At 41.6% G+C, this 12706-nt stretch overlaps 1 protein-coding gene across 1 annotated transcript in view; it reads right to left on the bottom strand.

Moving 5' to 3' along the window:
• Positions 1–12706, bottom strand: part of LTBP3 (latent transforming growth factor beta binding protein 3) — a 211923-nt gene that overhangs the window by 102748 nt on the left and 96469 nt on the right. The window contains exon 13 of the mRNA XM_075188765.1: positions 204–335. Within this exon, the coding sequence (XP_075044866.1) occupies positions 204–335 (132 nt within the window). The remainder of the gene's footprint in view (positions 1–203; positions 336–12706) is intronic.

Raw genomic sequence — 12706 nt, 5'->3', positions numbered from 1 at the left:
CCGCATGTAATATTGCTTATATTTTTTTCACAAATGCTAGTTTTTCATTGACATATATATGCCACTGCATATATGAGAGGTTCTATTAAATGTGCAATATGATAACATGTATTATCTTATAGTGTTACTTACCATCAAGAGGTCAGACAGAAAGCGACTACAAAAGAGAAGAAATGGAGAGGAAAAATAAACAATTCTCTTACCCACACAAGCTCTCTGTCCATATGATACATTTAGTCTGTACCCATGATAACAATTACAGTTAAATGAGCCAACAGTGTTAAGACATGATCCCTTTCCGTGACCGCATGGATCACTCTTACATTCATCAATATCTAGGAAACAAAAAACACGCTGTAAGTGGTGATATTAAAATGTTTTGAAATTATTAGCAAACAAGTAAAACCTTCTCAAATAGGCATAGACTCAATTTTCCTGCTGCTTTAGAGGAAAATGAAAATGAAAGGATATCATCCCTTACACAAACTAAAATATTAGTATTAGTATAGTAAACACTATAAAGAATAAATAAGGCTGGTAATTTACTATGGACTAAATTTATGAGTCATTGCATAAAAGCCAATTTTGCAGGTTTTGGAATTATAGCACCTTCTTTTACGCAATGCATATGTTTAGCTGAGCAAAGATGTTTGTTTGCGGGCATGCACAGAGTTCATATGCAGAAATAATGAGGTGCCTTTTTGTAACTAAATATAGGTACCTCACAGGTAATATTTGGCTTAAATATTAACCCTTTTTTATTGAACAGCTCAGTTATCAAGGCCAGAGTACAATGTAATATAACTATTCTCTAATACTAAAGTACAGGAGCTGAAGCTTTCTTTCGTGGCAACATTTGGTCAATGGATACTCCTAGGAGGCAAGTCGGTGGTCGGCATACAAGATATTTATTAGGGTTCCATCTAAGAGCTTCACTTACATTCTCTGATATGACTTTGCAGTCTCTTTCCCCATTGAAAAAAGAATACATGTTTCTCATGAGCATGGCTGTCGGACTGAGGTAAGCACTAGAGAGGTGCTCTGCTTTCCATGCTGCTCGCCAACCTTGCCAGCCATTTTAGAATGAACAAGGACTAGAAGATTAGGGACACAATTGCAGCCAACTGTGCATCAGCTCCTAAGACCCTGTCCTTCCTTATTTCCTGATAAGGGTCTATGTATTTTATATACAGTTTATTGTCAGGTGAATCTGTAACAAAGAGCATGATTGGCAATTTGTTTGTTAAAAAAAAATGAGCAGGTGTTTTTACTAGAGATGTGCGCTGATGGATGTGGTTTTGGTTCTAAAACGCGTTTGCATTTTGGTTTTCTGACAGGTTTTGTCAAAACATCACAAACATTTTGGTTTTGTTTTTGGATCTGGATTTAATTAAAAATTGTGAAAAATAGGTAAAGTAATGTTATTTTGAGCTGGTTTTGTGCCAAAATTACTGTTTATAGCACTAACATTAATTTCTAGTCTATTTTCTAATGATCCTTTCACAACTGTCCCAATGGTCACAAATCTTGACCAAAGTCTGCAGAGATCGGGTTAGCTAAAATTAGTGACAGAGCAGTCGCACAAGTACATGGCAGTTTAATAAATTATACAATCTCTATACTAGGGGTACAAAAGATGATCTGGCAGCCTTGCAAGAAAGCACTTTAGTGATCAAATGCCTTTATTAATCTTCCAAAGTGCGATTCAGGAAAGAAGGAACATGCATTATGTTGTTTAGAAATCATATAGTCAAAAATGGATTTCATTAAGACCTCTGAGCAGGCGCGGGCTGGGAGGTATCAGCCCGGTGGGCGCTCAGGCGGCCGCATCACATGACACGCGATGCGGTCGCCTGTTCACTGACGCGGCCGCATCGCGTCACATGCGATGCGGCTGCCGGTAATATAAAAAAATTATTGCAGCCACGGCGGGGGACAGGGGGAGGCGGCAGGCCCGAACAGCCGTTAGACTGAGCGGCCCGGGTGCCCGCTGCCCCCCTGCCCCCCGGTCCATCCCGCCCCTGCCTCTGAGACTATAAGTATGCAACTGTCACTCTGTGGCATTGAGCACTTACTCTTCGATGCAGCTAAAATAATGCTTTACATAGAAGAAAAAAAATCGATAACTCTGACAAAGGAATTCATGGCTCCAAAAAACAGCTTTGCTTTATCAAGGTTTTATGAAGTGTATTCCTTCCCCAGTAAAGAAACTACATTTATCAAATAACTAGGTGACTTGTGGAATGAGAGCTTAAATTCTCACAGGATGTATTCTTTGTTGACAATACCATAGACCAAGCTCGGTCTGCAAAATCTGATTGTTGAAACAGAAGATCCAGGACTGCAAACAGCAATTGTAGTCCCAGATAAAATGCTTCCAAACCTTACAGGAGTGTGATTTACATAAGGTAATCAGAGAATTTAATGATTTAGAAGTCGCGCAAAGACGGGATCCACTCACTACACTTTTAAAGACTGAAGCTGTGGAAGCATACATCAAATTAGTAATGATGTATGATACACTGCATTTTCTGAATTGTATAATTGCTTCACAGAGGAGCCAAGACAGAACAAGGGGATTATGTTTATGATACCTCTCTATTCTCTGATCTACTTCATAATCAAGAAAGGCTGGTGTCCCTTTTGGAACAGAACTTGATATTAAATAAAGTCAAGATTGGAAATAATATGTGACAGCACAAATTCTGTTAATTACTCATATGCTTTTCAAATAATGGCAAGAGAACTTCCAGAGCTGTTGAAACTAAAAAACTTTGTAATATGACATCCATCATAAAAAAACTTCAAAGACTAGGCATACAATAAATTTGGAACACAACAGAGCATCCATGACAGACACTTATGCTACAGTAACAGACAGTGTTCATTGGATGGTTTATGGTAGAATTAATATAGACATTGATAAAACTATATAGACAAAGGTGGCCTGCACCTTCATCTGTTTATTTACTATGCACTTATCATTGGGTAAAGTATTTATAAGGAGCCAAGAGTAGAGCTTTCAAACACCTTGTTTTACTATAAGTTCTTTTCATGGTACAAATAAGGTAGTTCTGACTGAATAGAAATTAGTGCATGCCGTGAATCAAACAAGAGGACGCGTCACTCATATATATTTGCAATTATACATATGTAATGTATAAAATATGACTTGTATTTATCATTTGTGATTTGTGGATGGCATGCTCGGATTAATGGGATTCTGTGGTAAATTTTTGAGAGCTATTTCGGCTATGCACCCCTCCCTGTCTGCCACTATTTCGATGAATGGTCTGATCTCTGCACCCTTCTGGATTTCTAACGGCATGCAACAGATTTGACCCCTCTCACCATTCATATTTGCTCTCAGAATAGAACCCTTGGCCGCCAGGATACAGGTTAAGCAGAAGATATCTGGCATACAGGGAGGCCCTATGGAGCACAAATTAGCATTATATGCTGATGATATCCTGTTGATCGTCGCTAACCTGACTACCTCTATCCCTCCCCTTGTGGCTGAAAATATATACGACTGTTTCTCAGGCAATTTAGTTAATCTGAATGAAACAGAGGTACTGGATATTTATGTCCTTTGTTCGAACAAGTTGGTCTTAGATCGTTTTTTCCTTTTAGTTTTGTCCTTAAACAATTAAATACCTGGGAGTTTACATCACTAAGCCATACCATCAGCTCTTCCAAACTAACTCTCCCTGCATTCTCTCCCAAATTAAATTGGATCTTACTAAGTGGTCACATCACTATATCTTCTGGATAGGCTGTATCAATGCTGTCAAAACGAATATCCTCTCCAGACTTTTATACATTTTCCAGACCTTTCCCATTCGCGTTCCCCCCAATGTTTTCAAATTTCTTCAATTTCATACCTCCCACTACATCTGGTCCGGCAAATGGCCCCAGTTTCATCTTGAGGTTCTCCAGAAGTCTTAGTGGGGAGGGGGGCTGGGCATCCCCAACTTTAGTTAGTACTACCTCTCTGCTCAGCTAGCGCAGTGTGTCTTGTGGTGTGGTTCTGAATCCTCTAGACTTTGTATATGTATTGAGTCTGAGAGACTGGGATTACTGTCACCGGCTTCTCTCCTCTGGCTCCCACTGACTCACCACCTAAAGCGATTACTCCTCCATATGTTCAGACAGTTCAGATTGGGCAATAGTTGGCCTTCCCACACAAGTATGTAATTCACATTGATGCAGATTTGGTTACCAAACTGCCAAACATCTGTCTTGACAAGACAATGCAATTGAATTTGAAAGTCCACATTCTGAGAAAATAAGAAACAGAATTTGGTACACTGGTCACCCAACCTGCAGTCAGTTCACAGTTGGAAGCAATAGCAACGTGATGAAAACAGGCATCGCATTGAGTTGCAAAAAGACCTCCAAAATAGAGCATTTGGGTGCCAGAATATACTAGAATGAAGGATTCAGAAGATGCTTGGTGAAAATAGAATGCACATAGGTTAACAAACCAAGCACTCTAGTGACAGGGACTGCCCTTTTACAAGCTTAAGTTCTTAATTTGTTTGGGTCCCCACAAAAGCCTACATTTTGCTGGTTGATTGTTCAACTGGAAAATAGATAGGGATGTTAACAAATAAATCATAGGCAATTGTATAACAGTGGTCATCTTCCTCATTGGTGACAAATCATCATCCTCATCAAAGATATTCTACATAAATTACATTTTCATTTAAAATAGAAGTAGGTACCTGTTAGGCAGCATGTGTGACACATTGGAGAGAATCAACAGAAAATATATTGGATAGGGTCAGCAGCAATACATTAGTGAGGGTCAGCAGCAATACATTGGAGAAATGCCAGCAGTGGCAGAATCAGAGCTCATTAGATGGACTCTGATGTCAGCATCAGTAGACATTATTTAACAGATGATGAAACAATCAGGGCACAATGTTAAATGGTGAAAGATGGCATTGTACTTGGGGCCACTGTTACACAAGCTGATAGTGCAAGATGGAATTGTCCTTGTAATGTTATGTTAGTGTTTTTTCTGGCAGTAGCATTTGGAGGAGAAGCTGAAGCAGGGAACGTGTCATGTGCAACTTCACCTGACAGCTTGCTCACAATGAACTGTTATATAGGTGAAGATTTGTGTAATTTTGAAAGGAAGACATTATGTATGACTTAAACTTAGGAGCATGGCTCCCAAAATGTAGTGATCCAATTTCAAGATGCTAAACCCTTGAAGGGAATAAAGAACTTGATACACAAGACTGAATGACTAAGTTTTATCTCCTTCTTCAGCTTCTTCAGCTGCTTTTCCAGTAGTTTGATTAGGTGTATGACTTAACTCAGACTGGCAGTGTCTGAACTCACTTTTTGTTACAATTTGTAAGGGTTTCAGCAGCTTGCATAAAACAGTAAAGATTCTCCAATGTGTTTGCGTAAGATAACATGTCCCCCCTCTCCCAATCTCATAGTTTGCTGTGTAAGTCGTGATGGCTTGCTGCTGTTCCTCTTGTCACTGAAGCATATAAAGTGTGGAATTCAACCTTTTTACTATCTCTTGCTTCAGTTGGTTGCATGCCTTGTCGAAGTCAGCATATTTGGATGAAGTCATTTTAATTAAAATCGCGCAAACTTGGTTGTCTTTGTCTGAAAAGATGCATACGGTACGCTACGGCGTGAAAGGGCACGCTACGGCGTGGAAGGGCGTACGCAGCTGCAACACGTGGCAACAACAGTATTTAGTCTTTTACATACATTCGCACAAACACTCACACTTGTAAAATAGTACACATTAAAGGTAGTTGCAACACATAGTCATTTATGTTGAAATATAGTAGTATTTATATGTAACATTATAAGTTATATGCATATCAGTAAAACATATGGTACACATTGAAGGAATCTAGTCATGTGTGGTATCATACTAATCCTCTTCGCATTTGCAACTGTCCGGTTCACTCTGCGAGAGAATCACAGAGTGCATACGCAAGTTATTAATGTTAAGGAATTATGGACCATTATGATGAGTAATCTTGGCGGGAAGAACAGAGCTCATCCCCTGGAGAGATGACCCCCTCCTTTGGATTCCTGAGCTTAAACTAGCCTATGATCTGCAACCTCCTGGACCCTCCTGATGCTTGGACCAATAGAAACAAGCCACACCTTTGCATTGTTTACTGTATCTCTGTTTGCATATAAGCAGCAGCTCCTCATCCAGAGTTCAGTCACCTAGACCACAGACTTCAGGACTGAATGACTGTTCACTGGATCCAGAGCGCCTGCGATAAGTAACGGCTGTACTTATTATTTCGCTAAAATATATCTACTGCTACTTTTTGAGAATAAATATTTGTGCGTTGGAAACACAAATCGAGATTCGACAATCGTTATTGGATAGCGACAAAACACTCTTAACAGCCTGATGACATATTTTTTGCAGCCTCTGCAATACTCTACATGCATTCGCTGAATCCCTAAAACGCAGAGAAATTTTACGGGCCATTAACAGCATCTCCTCCGCTGACCTCTCATTTATTAAGAAACACTGACCACCAAGTTGATTGTGTGTGCAAAGCATTGCACATGTTGAAATTCACCAAGTCATAATGCACACACAATGTTGACTCCATTATCGACAATGAGGAATCCTGAGAAGAGTGAGGTGAGACAATTTGCTATGATATTCCTGAGTTTTTCCAAAAGATTGACACCCGTATGTTTCTTTGTGAAACCCATGATACACAGAGTAGCTTGCCTGTGACTGACCTGTCATTGAGTGCTAAGTCTACTATGCAGAAAGGATGAGGAAGAAGATGGTGAAGCCACCAGTGCTGTTGCTGCTGATGGCGATACACCTACCCAGTGGGTTGTCACAGTCTTTGTTTTGACCAGGACCGCTTGTCCACATATCTGTGGTTAAGTGGTATAATGGCGTTTTCTAGGGACTGAATTACTTTTTGCTTAACCTCACAGTATAGCTGAGGAATTGATGTTCTGGAAAAATCGAATTGAGATGAAATTTGATAGCATGGACAGATGACCTCAACAAATCGTATAAAACCTGATGATTTGTTGGCGGAAATTGGATACACATCCAATGCTAACATAGATTTTATGGCTTTAGTGATATGCTGTGGAAGAGGATGCTGACTGTCATACTTGCTTCCTCTTGCAAACTCTTGCTTCACAGACAATTGTGTAAAATGCTTAGTCGTTTTGCTCCTCTTCGGTATAGATTTCTCCTAGCCCCAGCTGTATAGTACAAGGAAGTGTCTTGGGAATCATGGTTTGCATTAGGGCAGTCATTTGGAATTTGATAACTGGATGCTGGATTACATACTAATGATGAGGATGTTTGATGATGAAGGTGTTGACAATGGTGAGGATTGCCTATCCATTTGGCTGGTAGCTGATGCTGGGCTGCTTGATACTATACACAATTTGCCTTTTTTTGCAAACACGACCTGAATGAACTTGCTGCAAAAGATGTAACAGGGAGGAGGTGCCTAGATGATCAATGTCCCTACCTCTACTTATTTTAGCCTGACAAAGGCTACAGATGCCTTGACAAATGTTATCTGGATTTGGATAAAAATATTTCCAAACAGAAGAGGTGCTCTTTTTCGTCTTATGCCCTGGGATGACAATGTCACGACTTACCCGACCTCGCTCCAACGCCGTCTTGCGGCGCCACTGCCCAGCACTTTTGGGTGGTGACTCACGTGATGCACCAATGGAAAAAGCCAGGCGCTGGGAAGGCTCTGTGATGTTCATATAATTTACATACCATCCAATAAGGAGAGGCGGATATTATCAAACTATGTATAAATGTAGCAATATTTATCGTATCAAAAACAGAATAGTTCCTTACAATTCGAATGGAAGTAATGACAGAAATCAAAGGTGCCTCATAATACACCAACACATTGTACTATACGGAAAAACATGTACTGGTAAAGAAAATAAAAAAGACATAAACAATGCCCGGGCAATAAACAAATAAGAAAAACAACAATGCCTATTTGTCTGAAAATATATATAAAAATCCAGATGGCTTCCAATTGGAATAAAAAATGCCAATAATGATAAAAATAAAAATAAAAAAACACATGCATGCGAAAAGTCCTCCATGATGTTTCATAAACTCTCTAGGAGAGATATGTATTCACTCATGTGTCTCTTAGTGCACGTCAATACGATCCATATGTAACGGAGATGGGGCAATGACAAAATTGGCCTCTTCAGATTCACAAACCCGAAAGCACTAGTCTGACTCCGTAACAGGTCCTATTGGCATATGTAAAGACAGGGGGATGTTATCCGAAAGTTCTTACCCTTATTGGGCTCTCCTTAGGAGTCGCGATCACTAGCTATCCGACTGTGTGGCCAATCGTCCCGTAGGTGCTGTAAACCACTGATTCCGTTCAATACACGAGTATCCTGAGTGGACACGTCCCGCCAGTCCGGAAGTCAGTGAAAGATGAATGTCGGTTCCGCCACACAATAGTCAAATAGATGTTAGGATGAAAATATCTCACTCCTTAGACTTCTAAGACACCAATGTGTCAGAACCAAGGTAAAAACGGATGCATTTTGTCCCATAGAGCTGGGGACTTTCTCAAAGCCTGGCTTTTTCCATTGGTGTGCTTGTTGCGTGATTTGATGTAATCACTGTCAGAGCTGCAGGGAAGAATCTGTCTGTCTCTTTATACCTCATCATTTTCAGATTAGTGTGTCTGACTGTTAGCGCTGTAGGCGACCCCCTCGGGTCTTGTGTCTCTGTGACTCACGTGATGACAGTCTGGGGTGGGTTTTTCAAACCTGCTCTGGACTTACCAACCCTTGTTCCAGCGACGTCTCATCGCACTGCTGCTCGGCTCTTCTAGGTGGCGGCTCACGTGACTAGGGCTGGGGCAGGAGTTTTAAATCTACCTTTGGTATTTAACTGCGCTCTGACACTCGCTCAGTGTTAGAGCAATGTTGTTGCCAGCTCCTGACTCCTGGGTTGTGTCTAGCCTCTTGATCCTGATTATCCTCCTGTGTACCAGACCTCTGCCTTGCCTGACCACGATCTTGATTATCCTCCTGTGTAACAGACCACTGCCTTGCCTGACCATGATCCTGATTAACCTCCTGTGTACCAGACCTCTGCCTTGCCTGACCACGATCCTGATTAACCTCCTGTGTACCAGACCTCTGCTTGCCTGACCACAATCTTGATTAACCTCCTGTGTACCAAACCTCTGCCTGTTTGACCTCATTCCTTATTAACTCCTGCATTCCTTGCTACCAGTTGTCTCCGCTGTACTACTCCCTGGGGCACCTTAGAGGACCGCGACCTGCGGGTTCCCAGTGGCAAAGTCCATCCTGGACTCCGCACCTCTTAGTCTGCCGGCGCAAATCAGGGTTACTACCTAGGTCCTCATTCATTTTCCTATCCACAATTATCCCCCTCATCCTCTTTCACATTTGAAACTTTCATAGTAGCCTCCTCAATTTCTAGGTGTAAATCAACATCTACACTAATACTATTACTACCCATTCTCATATATTCAAATGGTTGAGGACTTTTTGAAGAAGGCTGCTCTATAATTACAATGTTGGAATCTGAAACCTCAGACTCACATATATCCTTAGACTATCCTCAGGATTCTGTGACTGCCCAAGTGATTCTTCAGCCTCAGTGTTATCTTCAGGCACTGATTTGTATGTTTTGGAGGTGTCAGTAACAGACGTACACTCTGAGTAACAAGGTGGTGTAATGGACATGCGATGGGAAGTTGAATAGATTTTTTCCCATTGTTGCAGGGTGAGGGTTAGACCCACATCTGCTTTCCAACGAAGCCGGGCAGGGGCTTTAGTGGAGGGGATCAAGGAGTGGAGGAATTGATAACAGAACGTTATTATGCCTTAATTGGCACCCTTTGTCAATCTATCTAAAACAGAAGTTGGAGGCAAGGAGAGATAGAGTGAGTGGTCTTAGAGACAGTCATCACCCAGTGCCTGACTTGCAAGTACTTATATGTCTCAGATGAGGGTAAGCTGTAATGATCTTGGAGCAGCGAGAAGGGAAGAAAGAGGCTCTGGGCAAACAAATCTGATAGGAAGGCGATCCCCCTGTCTTTCCAGGTGGTGAGATTTAAATCTGGAATGAGTTTGGTTATCGTTTAAAGGGAGAGATTGCGGGATGGAAATGCAAAATCTGTGTGTAACCCAATAACCCTGTTCCACACTTGCATGGCATCTGAGATGGACGGTAGTCTATAGAGAGCTAAAGAGCGAGCAGGCCTGGGAGTTCAGAGAAGGTCCGATAGGGCATAGCTTGGGCACAGGGCCCTTTCAGTGTCTACCCATTGTTTAGAGAATTGGGGAAGTGCCCAAACCCGCAGGTGGCTTAATATGCAGGCTTCTTGATAGTGAGTTAAGTTGGGGAGCATAAGACTCCCACTCTGCTTATATAGAGCCATATGTTTGTGGGTAAGAAGGGGTCGTTTCTGTCGCCACATGTATGTCATCATTAGTGTGTGAAAGCAGGCCATCAATCGTTTAAGTACAATATATTGTATAGTGCGGAAAATATATATAAGTTTGGGTAACAACATCATTTTAAAGACAGCTATGCGGCTCAGCCAGCAGACCTCGAAGTTAATACAGTTCTTAGCCAGGGAGGAAATATGGAGGAAAATCGGGGAAACATTTGTTTAAAATATAGTAGATAGGGTATGGGTAATGTGTAGGCCAAGATATGGCAGAGTGTCCCTTACTCAGACAAAAGGAAATTGCTTTTGCAGGGTCGCTAGTGAGGATTGCGATATGTTGATAGGTAGGGCCTCAGATTTAGTGATATTCAGTTTCTAGAATGAGGCCGCACTCTAACAGTCCATGATATGTTTCAAGGCTGGCAATGAGGTCTCCGGGCTGGTATCAAATAGGTATACATCGTCTGCGAACAGACACAATTTGTGTGTATATGAGTGAAAAGGAATACCTGGGAAGTTTGAAGTCTGTGTAATTGTATGTGCCAGAGGTTCTATGGCAAGAACGAACATCAGAGGGGAGAGGGGGCACCCCTGCCTTGTTCCATTGGTTATAGGGAAAGAGGAAGATAGGAAACCATTACTAAATACCTTTGCAGAAGGTCCCTGATATAGGACCAATATGACGTGCAGTATATTTCCTTGTATACCAAGTTTAAGTAATTCTTCTTTCATATAAAGCCAGTGGAGTCAAAAGCCTTCTCTGCATCCAGAGAAAGCATAACAAACTCCTCCCTGGTCCCAGACAGGAGGTCCACAACATTCAAAATGCGGCGCGTATTATCTGACGCCTGACGACCCAATAAGAAGCCAACCTGATCCGGATGAATCAACTGTGGTAAAAGAGAATTCAGATGATCAGCTATCAACCTAGTGTAGATATTCAGGTCAGTGTTGAGTAGTGTTATGGGTCTGTAGTTCTTACAGTTGGAATGGTCCTTACCAGGTTTGGGTATAGCTATTATTTGTGCTTCCAACATCTCAGCTGGGAAGCTACCACCGGTCAAAACATTATTATACAGATTGGTGAGAAGCGGGGCCAGCTCTGAGCTAAACGTTGTGTCTCCACACAGGATGTAAGCTCGTATGAGCAGGGCCCATCTTCCCTCCTGTCTCCATACCTGTTCTACCGCTCCGTCTATACTGTATCTGCCTGCCTGGAGTTTCTGAAGTACTGGTACTTTGTGTTTATTGTTCTGTACTGTCTTACCCTTTATAGTCTACTGTTTGTACCATGTACGGCGCTGCGGAAACCTTGTGGCGCCTTACAAATAAACGATAATAATAATAATAATAATAATAGAAGGCATTAACAAAACCATCCGGACCAAGGGCTTTGTCTTTCGGGAGGCATTTGATGACGTCTTCCACCTCCCGCTGGTACCATGGGAGATTGAGTAGCTCTGAACTATTTACATCTAATGAAGGGAGGTTAAGCTGGTGAAGGAAAGTAGATATGGAGATTTCTGTTGGTTTTACCATGTCTTTGTTATCCTGTAAGTTATAAAGTCTAGCGTAATATTTAGCGAATTGACTTGCTATGTCAGCGGGGTTGTAGATCTTATTGCCCTTAAAGTCATGGAGAGTTTTTATTTGATTCTGGTTTGTTTACCTCTAAGTTTACGGGCCAAGAGCTGGTTGGCTCTGTTGCCCATGGAGTAGAATTTCTGACGCAATTTAGTGAGGGCTGATTTTATCCAGGATATGAAAATTGTATGGAGCTGTTAACTAACATAATTTATTTCTCTTTGGAGTGTGGATGACTTCTTGATCCCACAGATCTCACACAACTCCTTAAACAAGCAGCTCTCCAAGTCTTGCCCTTGGTCAGAGTGGATCCGGGCTGGTAGTCCATATTGCACAAATAACTTCTCCCACAATACCTTGGAGATTGTACAAGCCCTCTGGTGTTTGGTGGTGTAGGCTTGGGCAGAGTGGGTGTAGTGGTCAGTCACCACAAACACATTACTAACGTTGTCCTCATCTGGCTCGATGGAGAAGTAGTCAATGCAAACTAACTCCAATGACCCACTACTAGCTATATTCACAAGGGGAGATCTAGTGGGCAGCGTGGGCTCAATATACACATGCCGAGGTCTTGCAATATCTTTCAATGTCAGCCTTCATCCTCAGCCAGTAGATCTTGTCTCCAATGAGTCTGGTAGTATTCTCAAAGTCTAGATGAC

Source organism: Mixophyes fleayi, chromosome 10 (assembly GCF_038048845.1).
Source record: "Mixophyes fleayi isolate aMixFle1 chromosome 10, aMixFle1.hap1, whole genome shotgun sequence".
In the NCBI taxonomy this organism is placed as follows: domain Eukaryota; kingdom Metazoa; phylum Chordata; class Amphibia; order Anura; family Limnodynastidae; genus Mixophyes; species Mixophyes fleayi.
Note: the sequence above shows the minus strand (reverse complement) of the source record. Positions and strands in the feature narration are given on the sequence as shown.